Raw genomic sequence first — 15968 nt, forward strand, 5'->3', positions numbered from 1 at the left:
ACACACACCCACGCGCAAATGCCCATAGGAGGCCATTAACATGTCAGTGTCTGTCCATCCATCTGCAGCCTGCTCAGTAAACACGGGCCCAGCTTAAACACACACTGTGAAAACTTTTAAAATACATTAAGTACTTCTGGTCCCTGAGGAATATACACACACACTCAATCACACACTCACTCTCCACCACTCAACACTCACCTGTCAGCTCTTTGCTAAGAGTGTGTTCTGTGGTACCTGTTCATAATTTAAGCATTAAAGCCTTGTTTGAACAGACACCACATGTACACACAATACACACGGGAGGTCACAAAAGGTCTCAGCGTCAATGATTGGCACATTGCTCTCAAATCCAGCCTCTGACTCAGACATACATTTGCGCGTGTGTAGCAGTGTAAATGTGCGTGTTTGTATGAGTGCATGTTGCAGGGGATTCAGCTCTGTTTATAAAGCCGTGTTGATGGAGCTCGACCACTTGCTGCAGCCAGACCACGAGTGAGTTCTCACCCCACAGAGACTGAGAATGTACCTGCGTGCGTGTGTTAGTTTTTCCATTGCTCTGATCAATCCTCTCATTACTAGTGCGCCTATTTCCAGCCCACGGCATCTTCGTTGCTCATGCAAACACGCAACTGTATCAAAAATATCTCACTGTGCGCACACACACGACTGTAGACAGAAATAGCTTGAGAGGGTCAGTTGAGGAGGCTCAAGGGACCGTGAACGTAGATGTGTGTGCGTTATTTTAAAATGGATTAATGGCATTAAGTGAATTTGCAGTGATCAGGGCCATGTCCAACATTAAAACAAACAGGTGGACTCAGGAGCTATTTTTAGAAAAGACAATATATTCTCCAACTCAGGACTGTGACTACTTTAAGAGATGGTGGTGAAGAATGTCTGTTACTTTACTTATCAAAGGGCTAATACTACATTTTGATTGTTTATTTTGTATATATATATATATGTGTGTGTGTGTGTGTGTGTGTGTGTTCTTTATATGCAGTACTGGACATTTCCTTTCTTTCCTCACATCTTCCATCTGTCCTGGCTGCTGCTAAAAAGAATAATAATAAAAGAAAGAATAATCTTAATCTCAAAAAAAGTCTTAAAAAGTCAAACTACCCGTTTTGGAACCAAATTAAAAAAAATAATGTGTATGTACCCTATCAGAGCTTCATCTTGACTTTTGACCTCCCCAGGTGAGGTCATTCCAGGTGAATGTTCATCTCTTAGAGTCCATCTCTCAGAGAGCTTTCTTTCACAGGGATAAATCCCAGGAATGTCATGGGTATGAATAAAGTCACAGGGGAGGACACAGGGTTGAAGAGCTGGATTAAAAGAAAGTAGAGAAGGGTTAAAGGGATAATGAAGAGGAGGGGAGAGACAGGGGGAGGAGAATGGAGGAGAAGTCAATGATGCTTCATCCAAAGTCCAACTCCAACTGAGCAAATGAGTGATTGATTCCAACTTATTATTCTGAAAGCCATCACCAGTTTATTGGATCTAAGTTATTTTAATTGGATTCACCTCTATTGTTTTGGATATACCATTTTCATCATGTCTTGTGCAAGATCAGATCGGAATAATATTATCTGACACTTTCCTCTGCTAGTGATTTAACTCATTTTAACTCAAATAAAATAAACCTAGAATTGAATTTGTGTTTAACACAATAACATCTCTGATGCATTATCCTTGTCATTAAAATATGTGACACAAAATTAAATGAGCTGAAACCTACATGTCATCTTTCACATTAGATCACATGCTTATCCAGCTGAAGGAAAGATCTAATAAGTGTAAACATGTGTGGCTGCCAACCAGACAACAAGGTGAGGGTTTCATGAATTTTAGAAACTTTGTGATTAAAAATGAAGGGATAATGTTTCTCACAGCAACACTTTTCAGTCTTAAAGAAAATAGCTGTGTTTGAATAAGAGGGTCAGAAAGGAGGAAGAGGAGGAGAAAAAAAGCAGGGCTGGAACGCCAGAGGAAATGCATCTGTGTGGTATCTAACGAAACGTCTCATTTGGTTGCAGCCAAGCAGAACACCTCCTCCTCCTTTTCTTCATGCATTCCTCTTCCTTCTCTCCTTCTTCTTCATCCTCCTCTCACTTCCTCTCACTCTGAGGGTTTGTTTTTGACCTCCTCATGCTTTGTCCCCCTCCATCACCTCCCTTTTGCTCCTACGCTTCTTCTGCACTTTTGCATTCTCATTGGTCCTCCTCTTCTCTTTATTCTATTTTACTTTCCATCCTCTCATTATTCCTTCTTGGTTCTTAATGTCTGCACGTTACTGAATTCTTCTTTTTGTTTCCCACACTTCTTTAACATCTTCTGCATCATGCTGTCCTTTCTCATGCTCATTTTTATTCTTAGGTTCTTGTTTTAAGCCTGTTTTTCTGCTACTCTCTGTGTGTCACCCATCATACTTTCTGATTTGCTTAATTGTTTCTTCTGTTTCTGTTTCTTAATTGTTGCTTTCTCTTATTGCACATCACTGTCAACATTTAAATCTTTCCCTATTTCTCTATTACTCTCTCTTCTCTTATTACTGTCTCCTCTACCTATTTTTTTGTCTCCATGGTTCCACGACTCTCTTCCTCCTTTCTTCCTCATCATCCCTATTCCCTTTTCCACCCTCAATCCTTCTTCTTCTCCCTCTCTCTTTTGTCCCTTTTTCCATCTGTCAGTCAACTGCTTACATGGTCTGTCTGGATGCTATTCTTTCATGACCCACACACTCTTCCACCAGCTGTTTACTTTACCTGAATCCACCATACAGCCATAAATCACACCAGCTTCCTGCTCATTTAACCAAAACTTTTCTATATGGTGTCCGAAGCAGTTTTAGTCCTATACCTCTATAAAACTATTTTCAGGGCCATTAAGACCATTTTTCATGAAGAAGTTCTTCTTGGTTCTCTATTTTTTCATGATATAAAAAGTTAGGTAGAAATGTTTCCAATTTGCAGTTTTAAGCCTCATAGGGTCATTATTGTATTTCAACACGTGCTGTTTTTAAATAAAACACACCAGATGGATATTTGAATCATTGTGGTCCCATATGCTTTGCACTCCAACCAGACAACTTGGACAAGAACTGTCTGTTCACTCAACTTGCGTTCCACCAGGAATAATGTCCATATTATGAACAATCCTGTAACTAAGGCTTTATTCAGACCAAATTTGGCAGTAAATATTCTCTCCTGTGGTTTACTTTTGTATCGTGAACGTGTTTCCACTGTTGACCTTGTAACGTCTATGTCTAAAGATAACATAATTTCTTCAGATGCCTTTCCAGAGTTGTAAAATCATGCATGTGACTGTACCATTATCCAGTGTTTTGGCATCTCTTAAGCTTTTAACCCCTTTAATCTGTTCCTCTCACTGGACCTTCTGGATCAAATTTCATGTCTCACTAATATTTGAAACCTCCTGTTTTAAAATAATGCATGACTGATTTTGTGTTAAACATGCCTTAACTTGAAACACTTGTGGTCATAGATTTTTTCTATAACCACAACCCTTCCCCAGTCATACAAATATTGCGGAGAACCATTTTTATTAATTTTATCTGACAGGTTTCCCTCCTCAGTGTGCCAACATCCCTCCATTTCTGGATCATTACAGCCCTAAACTATATGGAGAGCATTACATTACACCACATTAATGCAGTGAAAGATATTTCTGTCCACAGTATTGGTTTTGTCCGCAGTTTTAATTGAACTTGCACCACTTTACTTAAAACCTCCTCCATTCTGTTGCTTTTCGTTCAAACCCTTGGTTTCTTTATACCACATTAGAGCTTGTGATGATCATTAATGGTAATTGGTAATTGGTAGTATTTAAGGTTGATTGTACCCAGAAGTTGTAGTTAAGGAATGTAGCTGTAGTGTAACAGAGCCATTTTGCTCCAGTGTATTTTGCTCAGTTGGTCAAAGGAAGTGATTGTGTGGATGATGTTTCCTCTGGAGGCTGAATGTATGACATTGTTCTCACAGAGCCATAACTCCAGCTTCTCCAATGACTTTTCCAGTCTTGATGAGGATGTCAGGACTCAAGGATTGCTTTCTGAACCTTTAACTGTCTCTTTGGGAATCCTCCAAGGTTATGTGTTGGGCTCACAAACCTTTTACCCGCACCGTCCAGTAATGTTGTAATCAAACGTGGGATTTCCCCCTTGTCCCACCATATTTTCCTAATGCAGTCTATAGTCCAGTTTTTTAAGGATAGCAGACTTACATACGTGTACATCTTTATCAAAGTCTCAACAGTGACAGCTACACAGATAGATGAATTACAATACAGACAGAGTTATACCCACCATTTTGATTTTACTGTTAAGATGGAAGTGTGACACAAACTTGAATTTTTAAGACATCATCTGTAAAAATAACAAGAATAGATAAACTAATAGTACACCAAATGCAACTGCACAACACCTGCCCAATAGTGTCTAATCGTATTTGAATAATTAAACAATATGACCCATCGCACACAAAGTTGAAGGTTGGCTGTTTGCTAGTTTTGGGCCGTAAACAAGCATTGGTCACCCATGTTTTAGGGGTGCAGTGGTGTCTTTTCCTTTATCAGCAGTTGAAGTTCAGCTAATTCAGCATGTTGAATTGGTGGTTGAGCATGTTGGTGAGAGAGATTGCTGCAATTCTTCAATATAGCCTACCAGTGCTTGAGAAGATAATCAAAAGCCACTTCTGTTTTTTCCTCTTCATCTAGAATGAAAAAATAGTTGACAAACTGATCAGCATGATTAAGGAGAGGCCAGCCTGCACAATAGTTTGTAGCTCTTTCCAACCAGCCAAGCTTCCTGGCTAGTACAAGCTCTCCCAGTTATTTCCTCTCACACAGATGCAGAGCACACATGCCAGCTGACCATTGCTATTTGTCTTTGCGATGTGTTCAAGTGCATCTTTTTGGTCCAGACAAAGGAGACTTCATGGTCTGTTGCAATTAATCCTTTGATACTGTTTTTTGCGTCCAGATGTTAGCATGCACTGATGTTATGGGCTTTCAGTGACTGACAGAAATATGTAATAATTAGGAAAGTTTATTAGTCGTTTAAATTTCTGTAATTACAGTAGCAGTAAAATCTAATACACAAACTAAAACTTGAATTCTGATCTGTGAATCAGTGCATTTAGTTAAATAATTGCTACTTTTATGATAGTAATGAATGTGCATTAACCCCAAACCTTCCTTTTTTAAGGCAACAGATGTTCACTAACTGGTTTTGTCTTCAAAGATCAGCGAAAACACAATCCCTCCCTTGTTTCTGGGTACAGGAAGCAAACTTCTCTCCTATTCCTCCATTAATGGGAACGCTGTCTTAATTTATCGCTCTGGCCTCAGTCCAAACCCACTCCACTCCACCTTTCTTTGCTTCCTTTCTTCTCATTCAGGAGGATGAATGTCAGCCGTTTTGGTTTAAAGACATTTAATTTTCCTCCGCAGCATGTGGAACATATGTGTCAGTAAGCGCGTGCGTGAGCATGCCAAGTTTCCACAGAAACCTGCTGTTATGCTGTTCCAAGTATGTGATAACCTGGTGCGGTATTGTGGGAAGAATAGGTCACCCACCTCCATCTCTCCTCCTCCTCCTCCTGCTACTCCGCCTCTCTCATTTTTCTCCTTTCAGACTCTTTTTTTTCTTCTACTGTCTTCTCTTTCCTTCGTTCTTATCTCTGCCCGTCCTTCGTCTTTCCACTCGTCTTGTATTCTGTCTCTAATATCTGCCATCCCCTCTGTCATCGTCTCATCTCCTTGACCTTCTACAACCCTCTCTCTCCCATCTTTTCTCTCTGTCTGTATCTCTCTGTCATCATCATTACAGGGTTGATTACCTGTCATTATGGCTCATTAGGGGCCTATCAGCATGGCGGCAGGCAGGGGGAGGAAGAGATGGCGGGTGAGGAGGGTGGAAGGGTATCTGTCAGCACCCCCCCTCCCACACTCAAACACACACACACACACACACACACACACAAACAGAGAGAGAGAGAGCACACGCACTTACCCCCCTCCTCTCAGATGTCCCCATCCAAGACACCAGTGAGACGCCCGGCTCTGGGTACAGTATGAGGATGAGGTAGAGAGGATGAGGTAGAGAGTGTGTAAGAGAAAGAGAGATGTCCAGCAAACGATGACAAAACATGGGAAGTGACAAGACAGACTCCCTTTCAACTCTGCATGTTTTATTATTCTCTTGCTCTTTTATAAATGTCAAGAACATTGTTAAAGCGTCACGATTTAAGGCATAGACTTATTTTATGTCTCTTCTCTTCTCTCTTTAACCTCTTTTCTTTTTCCTTTCCACCATAATTTCCATTGCTTGTTTGATCAGTATCTCTTTTTCTGTTTAAATGTACTCATCTTAAGTATTCCACAGTGTTCCCATTGTCCCCTCTCCTCTGTTCCCTCCGCATATTTAGACTTAGACTTAGACAGACTTTAATGATCCATGAGGGAAATTACTATTAGCTTTGTTGCACATAAAAGTAAACACAAGAAAGATAAAATAAAATGAGATTAGAGTAAAGTTAAATAAAATCAATCAAAAGAAATCAAAAAACTTACAGGATTTTGAAAAAATACGCAAAAATAGTTGGCAATAGTGTCCGATATGGATCGTGTCATCACATGGTGTTTCTCGTCAATGGTGTTTCCTTGTCGTTGTCCACTAAGGGAAGGATGTAAATGCCAACGGAGTGTGTCCACCTGTAGAGTCCGAGGCCGGGCACAGACATACTGTGGTAGAATGAACCAGGTCTCCAAAGCTCCTCTCAAGACACACTCCCTCTGGGTCCCATCAAGTGCACACAGTCCATCCACCCCACCGCCAAAGACCTCTTGTTCCCCTTGAGGACAGATGGCACGACCGACCCGAAGCTCCTTGTCTGCTTTTCCACCGCCAACTCCAGTCTGACATCCCCAGGACTTCTCCTGAACCTCAGCAGGACTCTCAGGCCTCACTCCGAGCAGCTCTGGAGACATGGACAGCGCTAACAGGATCACAACGGCCACTCCACCAAACTCAAAAACGAATGACCAATGATACAGCCAAAAAACAAAAATAAAAACAGCACAAAAAGACAAAAGCGACCAAAAACCATTTGACTGGTTCAAGGCACTGCAAAACAATTAGTCAGACAAAAAACAACCATTAACACACTCAGAATAGCCTAAACAGGTTATTCTTCGCGGAGCTACTGGCGACATGCAGCCACTCTTTCAGTTAGTCAGTTTTTTTTTTTTTAGTTTGTCAATTTTTCTTCTTACACTCTTCTTTTTGGATCATCTCCTCATTCTCTCAGGGGTGGATTAACTGGTGAAAAATGCTTCCTTGATGAACTCACTGCTGTTATGTAGCTGTAACTGGGAAGAATACTTACTTAACTGTGGACACATACACCAACATTAGGGGTGTGTTCTTAATTTAATTTCAGCAATCTTGAATTTTGTACTTTATGTCAGTATTATAAATAGCTATCTGTGGAAATACTAACTGTGACCACACTATCACATACAGTTGCAAACATCAATTTAATACACCAACATTTCATACTTGCTGCTTTGTGGGCCATTTAAAACATGTTGTTCTTTCCGTTCTCCCTCCTCCGCACACTCATCTTTTTTGTACCGAAATGAAATTTAATTAAACAGACATTATAATTTCCTCACTTGCCCATCTCCTCACCATCCTCCTGTCTCCTCAGGGCTGGGAAGAGAGCTGTGACGCTGCTGTCTCTCACCTCCTGCGCAGCTGCTTGTCGCGGAGCCCCAAGGACCAGGCAACATCTCTGGCCCAGACTGGAGGCCCTGTGCTGGGCCTCCCCCGTGACACTACCCGCCTCAAGAAGCACATCACCTTGCTTTGTGATCGCATCGGCAAGGGAGGCCGTCTCACCCTGGCATCTGAGGCCAATGTCCCGGTCCCTGCCCAGGTCCACAATCTGGCTGCTCCCGGTGAGTCGGGGAACGAGGGAATGGGACAGAGAAGTGGGGGAGGAAGACGACGAGAGTAACATTTATCTGGTGCTTTATCGGGAATGATGAGCTGATCCAACATTTGTACACACAGTCCATCACACATGCGCAAACCTCGTAATCATTTTAATGTTTAAAGTGGCCCACATCGTATTTATGCTGGTATCTAAATAACTACTATGAGGCTGGAAGAGCATCATAACTCTTCAAGATGAGATTGCAGTGGATGGTAAAACAAAATCTTGTGCTATAACATACCTTCTTCTATGATTAGTTTAAATAAGCCTAAGTGTATGTAATCATAACCTTGATGTTCTTTTCTTAAGTAGTTTTCTTGGTTCCACTGCGACTGAGATGTACACTAATTACAGATCTTTGGTTTGAGTACATTCATTTATTTTTTTCATTAAGAAGTTTTACACCTTTGTGGATGACCGTTACAAAATTAGTTTTTGTGACGGTCATCCACAAAGGTGTAAAATTTTCCCATTGTCCCTTCCACAGTTCATATTGAATCATTTTTAATATAATTAATTCACCTAAAATAGAAACTATTTGTTTGCCTAATATGATTGTATTGCTATGTAGAATGTGCAATATTGAATTAATTCTAGTTAACTATGAACTTTATCTAATAGTATTGGTTCATAATGTGTTTTATAGCTATTTGCCTTCTGAATTTTATGAAACGACATCAGCAATGAAGTAAGTTCAAGGTGTTGCATTTTCAAAATCTGTCTTTGTGTATGTGTGGGTTGTTACACAGAGTGTGTGTTGGTGGACATTCTCGTATAAGCAGGTCCCTTGATGCAGATTTTAGGCTTCAGCAGGCAAAAACATGAACCCTTTTCATAGTGCACCTTGAGTCCAACACACAGGCTCACATTTAAATGCATCTGTACACACGCCCTAGCAAATGAAACACACGTATGCAATAAAAAAAAAAAAATTACTGCAAACAGACACACAACGTGACACCCACACACATCCATGCAGATACACGATGCAGACACACTCGTAAAAACATGCACACATATGGGCACATACAGTTGCATTCGCAAGGTAGACACTCGTAAAATCTTAACACATGCACACACTCTTTCACACACAAACACACACACACCTTACGGATCATTTAGTCTTGGCTGAAGTTTATAGAGGTCTTTTTGACAAGATCATCAATTACAGTCAGCCCCTTTCCTCCCCTGCCTCTTTCTTTCCTTCATTCCCTATCCCTTTGCCTCCCTAATTCCTCCCTGTTCATTTTATACACTCTAAGGGGAAAATAGTCTTATTATGTTGCAGCAGTTGTTGAGTTGCAGTACAGTAAAGTGTTGCTCATTCCTTTCAGGTAGATAAACTAGATAATTTTTTTCAAAACATGATCTTCACATTAAAAGCTATGGTGCTCAAAGGAGATATACTGTAAACTGCATGCTGTGTGAGCAATAAGAACAAATCACAGTAATGTACCAGTACAAAGATGGGACTAATATGTAATTATAAATTTGTTCACACTCAGCAAAGACGTCTGCTCTTTTATACGCATCTGTGGATTATACCTGGACACCTACATGTTGTGCATTGTGTGCCAGCACAATGGACAAGCTGGTTGATATGTAAATGAGTATTATAGGGAATGTTCTGGCTGGTCGGGTGAAATGGTTCCACATTAACATTTTCGATCGTTGTATCTGGAGGTAAACCCAAGGCATATTGTGCCAACAACATCAGGCAAACAGCCTGGTTTCACATAGGTACATCATAGTCACACCTCTTCATTCATAAGTCTCCACACACGCCATGTAACCTCTAGATAAGCCTTTTGTTTTTTGAGCAGTATACAGTATTTGTAGTAGTATATGTGTGTTGGAGAGGGAGGTCTGTAAAACTTTAAAAGCTTGTTTAAAAGTGATTATAGTGATTACTGTAATTCACTGGGACAGAAGTGAATCAATTAATTAAATGTGCGCATGTGTGTGTGTAAGATGGGGAGAGAGTGAGTGTGTTTGTGTTTATGTTTCCTTGTAATGCGGTTTCTCCTTTCTCTTTTGGTCTGCTGCCAAAATTCACACAGATGGAGACTACACATTCACACACACATACACAGCGCGCTGCAGTAAACAGTCGTTTGTTAGACGTCTGAGATGTTGCTTTTTCACTTGCCCATAAACATACATACTTGTTTACATTTCCATAGACACTATCGGCAACCTTTTCCTTCCAAGCCCACAGATGCACACACACACACACACACACACACACGGGATGCACACTGGGATACCACACAGCAAGTCCCACTTCATCAGTAGGGAGTGTGTGTGTGTGTTAATGTGTTTATGTTCGTTTCCTGGAAATAAAAAAAAAAAATAATAAAAAATACAACACACCCACTTCTGAGCACATTTTGACACTGACATTATCATCTCTTGTTGTCTTTCATGCAAAAGTATGTAGAGTGTAGACAACCACATTTGGTTGGTGTAGCAAATATATAAATCAATTAAATACTTGACATACAAATCGGTGCCCTTTAACCAGTCTGTTACAGACATTAAGCTGTTCTTAATAATCTTAGATAGTACAGCGTAAAACAATTTATTACTGTGTGTGAATGAATGCATGTAATATTCTGTACACATTTCAAATGTTAACTAGCAAATGAATCCAAGCTGCCCGTGCATTTGTGCATCTCTTTATATCACAAGACCCTGTGTCTCACCCTGATGACATCATTCAGACCAGCTTCAAGCTTCAACAGCTGCTCTCTGTACACACCCACACACCTGGTAACATCAGGACTGTTTATCACACGGTTCATTAGTCAGCGTGCTGTCAGCATAGCTCTGAACTGACCTCAACTAGGAAGATGTGTACACTGAGGTCCTCTCCCGCCCACACACACATACACACCATATCTATCTAAATAAGTCAAATATGTTGTTTTATTGCATGAGCATGACTCTCCTCTTTGCTTTGCGGTCTGTTCATTCTTCTAATTTCTCCTCAGCTTGAAGCTGTTCTTAATGCCTATTCACGTGTAAAGCGATTCGCCTACCACTTTTTTTGTAGCTGACGGTTTGTCTTTAGTGGAGGTTCAAAGCTCTGGTTGTCTTGGTAGCCCTCTTGTATATTTCCCACCACATATGTTTCCAAGTGAAACAAGCAGAACAGAAATATTTCGAGCGTAGGGACGGAGGTAGCTCTTCCTGCTGTCAGTGCTTTCTATTTGAAAAGAAAATACCGTCAATGTCCCAGCTCCATCTGGATTCACCCAATGAGAATGAGAATGAGAATTTGGTGGTAGGGACCAAATTTGTGCATTTTTCCCTATGCAAGCATTTGCTGAACTCTTTGTTTGCCTCATTTGTCAATTAACAACATCAGTTGCTTCCATTCCTGGTTGCAGTATCTGCACTTTGTAATGCCAAAGGTCTTTTTGGCCCTTTATTCAGTCATTGATTCATTTCCGGTCTGTTGTTTCTCTTTTTCATGTATGTGGTCATTTCTTTTCTTCGCCCTTCATTGTATCATAACTGCATCTCCGCTCTAATGTATTAAATTCAGTTGCACTTTCTCCTTAATTAAGTTAAAACATTTTTTTCTTTTGTTCACAGTCGAATAAGCAAGCAGGCACACAGACTACACATACACACAGCCCTATAGTGCATGTGTGTTGCAGTTATTTTCACAGTGTTCCACTGGTAGCTGCGGTTTGGGGCCTGCATCTATTTTGGACTTAAAGAGAGGGGAGAAGATGGGCTGTGTTTGTGTGCATGAGAGTGTGAGCATATGTATATGTATATGTGAGTATATTAAGGACTCAGAGCAAAGGAGAGTACATGTAGTATGTGTACAGTAAGTGTAGGTCATGCCTTGTGTGTAATACCGACCAGCTGTCTTTGTTCTCTCTCTGTGGTGTTTCCAAATTGAAGAGCTGTCCTCTAGAACGCTATATATAAAGCAGCAGTGCTCTATTTTGAGAACGAACCCATTACCTGAGGATCTTCTTTCAATTAATCTTAGTGTTTTTTAATGTTGCAACAATAGGAATTCGTTTTATTGTTAAAAATCCTGTACATATACACTGAAAGATCTTTTTTGACAATGTTGGACATATGCAACATTTGCAATAATATGTGTCTGTGAATGTGCCTTCACGGCACATGTCTTGCAGGTTTAGACTGTGAACGGTAGACAAAAGATACCAGGTGTTTGATTTACACACACCAGTTTTTAAAAGGAAACTCACTTCCTGGTTTTTGATGTGTCTTCAAAAGCATGTCGGTATGTGTGTGTGTTTAAATTTGTGGGTCTAACATACTGTGTGTGTGTGTGTGTGTGTGTGTCTGTGCATCAACATGTGTACATTGAGGAGGGATTGAAAAAGCGTAAAGCCTACAGCCAAATTGCTGGCAACCACAGCAGCACAGTGTCACCCCCCATCTTCAGACCGCAGCCCAGAATAAAGCAGGAATGCACTGGTGTCTCGGCACGGCAGACCACGGCTAGCTCTCTGTATTGGAAGCAGCTTAACCCCTCAACCAAGCTGTCCAGAACTGTTCCAAAATTGTCCCGGAACAGATCCAAACTGTCACAGACTGGCCCAAGTGGTCCCACGCCGTCACAAAATGGCTTGCACTTTCTTCAAACTGTCCTCAAATTTCCGTGGTGTGACTCAAACCCTCCCCATTCATATACAAAATGGTCTACCAGTGTGCGCACATAGTTTCCAAATGTCCCACACTGTCCCCTTATGCTACGTTTCAGGTGGTCTCCAATTGTTCAAGGCTGTTCTAAATTTTCCCTGCCCATACTGATTTGTGAGATCCAAGAGTTGATAGAGATTTAGTGTATAGTTATAGAAACAATTAGCTTTTATGGGTTTGTTTTCTGCTTATGGAAGAGAGAGAGCAGATTGTTCCCTGTGTTGCAGTGTAACTATCATTCTGCAGCTATTTAAATCCGCTCAAATGTAATCATAGAATAGACCCCTTCGTGACCTACATCACTGTGACGTCACGGCGTTAGCTGACAGAGGGACACAGAGGGAAGCATGAGGCACTGTCCCTCTTTAAACGTGAAAATGTTGACTTACTGTATTTTTTGGTTCCAAAACCAAAAAATCAAAAAGTTTTATCACATATCAGCTACTGCCAAGTCGTAGACGACTGACAACAGCCTCTCACTGTTCGTATGGACAAATGTCATCGTTCAAATTCTTCTATTGCAAATCTTGCACATGTCCATTAAAGACATTATTATAGGCGTCTAACGATTTCTCTCTCGTGTAGACGCTGGGTTTCTCAGTTAGGTACGTGTAAGTGTCTGACCATTGCACGGTGGGCGGCCCTGTCAAATCCTCCATCTAGTGAGTGATGGACAATTTGACAAATTATGTTTGTTATGTTATTATGTATTAAGTTAATCATTATTTGAGGATACTTGTTACATGTTAATGGTAATGCTAACCACAAGCTAACGTAATGTTGTGTCTTTCAGGGGTGTCCAAGCAGAAGTTACTTCTTGTAGTATCTTTGTTGGAGAAGCTTCACTTGATAAAGACAGATCAGGCTTCATCCCTTCTGTGTCCTCCTTTGGTCAAATTGTCCATCCAGTGAGTGAGAGCGTAGGGGTCGGTGAATATAGAGAGTGGGTGTACAAGTATATTATCTAAAATATTTCCGTATCCATTCCAGAACAGTCCATTGAAATAAGCTAACTGCCGTTTACAGGCTATCGTCTTTGAGATGTTTTGCCTCCAGTTAAGCCTCAAAAAATCACTCACTCTGTTTACAAACTGTGAAGGGGTCTACACTATGGTTGTTATTTGCCCTGTTAATACTCTTCATGCCTTGGTGATAATATAATAATTTTTTATTATAATTTGGGCTAGCTTTTAAGTAGCTTGACTATTCTGAACGAAGCTGAATGTAGTTTATGAATTAAGGTTGAGTAGAAATTTAAAATAGAGAAAGAGTAAATGTGCTCTACTGATAAGTTGCTCTTGATTGAAAATAACCTGGGACAGCTCTTACATCTGCTGTTATTTCTCGTAGTTACACCCTTCCCAACTTCTTGTCCTAGACCTTATATAACTTTATTAGAAACACTGTCTCTGGATTTTTGATTGCATCTCTTTTAAATATCTTAGCTACTGTCATTAGAAGTGACACTTCTAATTATAGTGTTTCTTTCTATTCTGTTTCTTTTTCTAAGTTCCTTTTTAAGTGAGATGTACTTCAGACTATTGAGTCTGAATTCCCAACCTTAAGATTGTGTAAAACTGATAACCCATCATGCACCAAATATAGACATGACCGAAACCCCAAAACACACCACAACTCTGAGCAGGCGGTACAACGCCTGCTATTTACAGAGTGAGAGGGAAAGGGAGCAACGTGTAAGGGGTCAGCGATAGGAGACATCTGCCAACGACGTTATTTTGTTTCAGAGTAAGTTGCTTCAGAGGTGGCCTATTTCCTTACGTAATGTTGATGTAAGAATAAGGTTAAAACACACAGAGATTCACACATTCCAGGTGAAATTGTAAGGCAGCATTAAAAAAAAGACTCGCCTTAGAAAAACACCTGCCCAATTAGGAGCGAGGCATATCCCATTTCAAACAACTGTGTGAGTGAACGTGTGTGTCTGTGTATTTGAAACCACAGGCTGTTCTCTCACCAAAGAGAACAAGATTGGCTTTAGAAAAAGCCAGGATAAATATTAGAGAGGGCTTAAGATAATCTACACACACACACACGCACACAGAGATGTCGACGCAGTGGGGGGAGACGGAGACACACACACATTCTCAGACACCTTAAGGTAGACACGATGGCAGACACACATGCACGCTCTGTCTCGTACATGCCCAAACACACAACACACAAAGGCATGATGTGTGAGGTGGAAATTAAATGAAAGTACCGTGAAAATGGACACAATCCTCAGGCAGTAGAGGAAATGAGGAGAAAGGAGTTGGAAGGTGTGATGGGTACAAGAAAATGTGGCAAGGAGCAGATGAAGGGGATGAGAAAAAAAAATGACATGGACGAAGAGAAGGTAAGATGGTAAGAAAAAGGTGGAGTGAAAGAAGTACGGAGGGAAAGGAGGCCCGATGAAAGGGGAAGAGATGGAGACAGGTTTGGAGAGAAAGAAGAGGAAGAGGAGACGGGGGGGGGCGATGGGTGGGACACGGAGAGACAAGGCGTCCAATTCATCGGCCTCAGGAGCTCCCTAAATCCAGACTGATCCATGGGATTCTAGCAGGGATTTCGTCACACACACAGACACACACGCGCACAATCACACCCTCACACATGCAGGTTCGCACACATACCAACGCACACTTCCAAACCACATGTTCGACCACGCTGCGTTACTTTTCCTTTGATATAAACATTTACATTTAGTTTATAGCTTCTGGTGTAAATGCGTGCAAACACCGTGTGAAAAACACCACGTACATAACGGATGTACCATGTTGATATAAAGGAAGAACTTTGCCAGATGCAGAAAAAAACATAAAAACCTGTGAGGGTAGACAACACTGAGCCACACCTTGTTTGCAGTAGTAAAATCAAATGTTCATTACACGTTAGTCACTGAAAATGTCTGTGTTTATAACAATAAACAGTTTGGTTCTCTGTGGTTATAAGTTGATGAGAATGCAACTTTAAGACATACTGCAGAACACTGCAACCAAAACATATAAAATATGCAGGACAACACACAAGCTGTTTGGTCAGCGATTTAAAACTGAAAGTTAAGTGAAATAAAAATAAGATGGAATGTTTAATTATCTAACTAAAGCATCTGTTCTGCTTCTTGATTTCAAAACTGCAATCATGTTGTTACGGCAACCTAATGGTTTTTAAGCTCAAGGGATCAAAGTTGCATCAGTCAAATACGGCAACACGTAACTTAAAACTTGTCTTGGAAGTATAATTTCAGCTTCT

General features: G+C 40.7%; 1 protein-coding gene across 2 annotated transcripts in view; it reads left to right on the forward strand.

Moving 5' to 3' along the window:
* bbs9 (Bardet-Biedl syndrome 9) overlaps positions 1-15968 on the forward strand; it is a 159529-nt gene that overhangs the window by 85973 nt on the left and 57588 nt on the right. For both annotated transcript variants that reach the window (XM_047599630.1, XM_047599631.1), the window contains one exon: positions 7737-7986. In XM_047599630.1, coding sequence (XP_047455586.1) covers positions 7737-7986 — 250 coding nt within the window. The remainder of the gene's footprint in view (positions 1-7736; positions 7987-15968) is intronic.

Source organism: Mugil cephalus, chromosome 11, assembly GCF_022458985.1.
Source record: "Mugil cephalus isolate CIBA_MC_2020 chromosome 11, CIBA_Mcephalus_1.1, whole genome shotgun sequence".
NCBI lineage: Eukaryota > Metazoa > Chordata > Actinopteri > Mugiliformes > Mugilidae > Mugil > Mugil cephalus.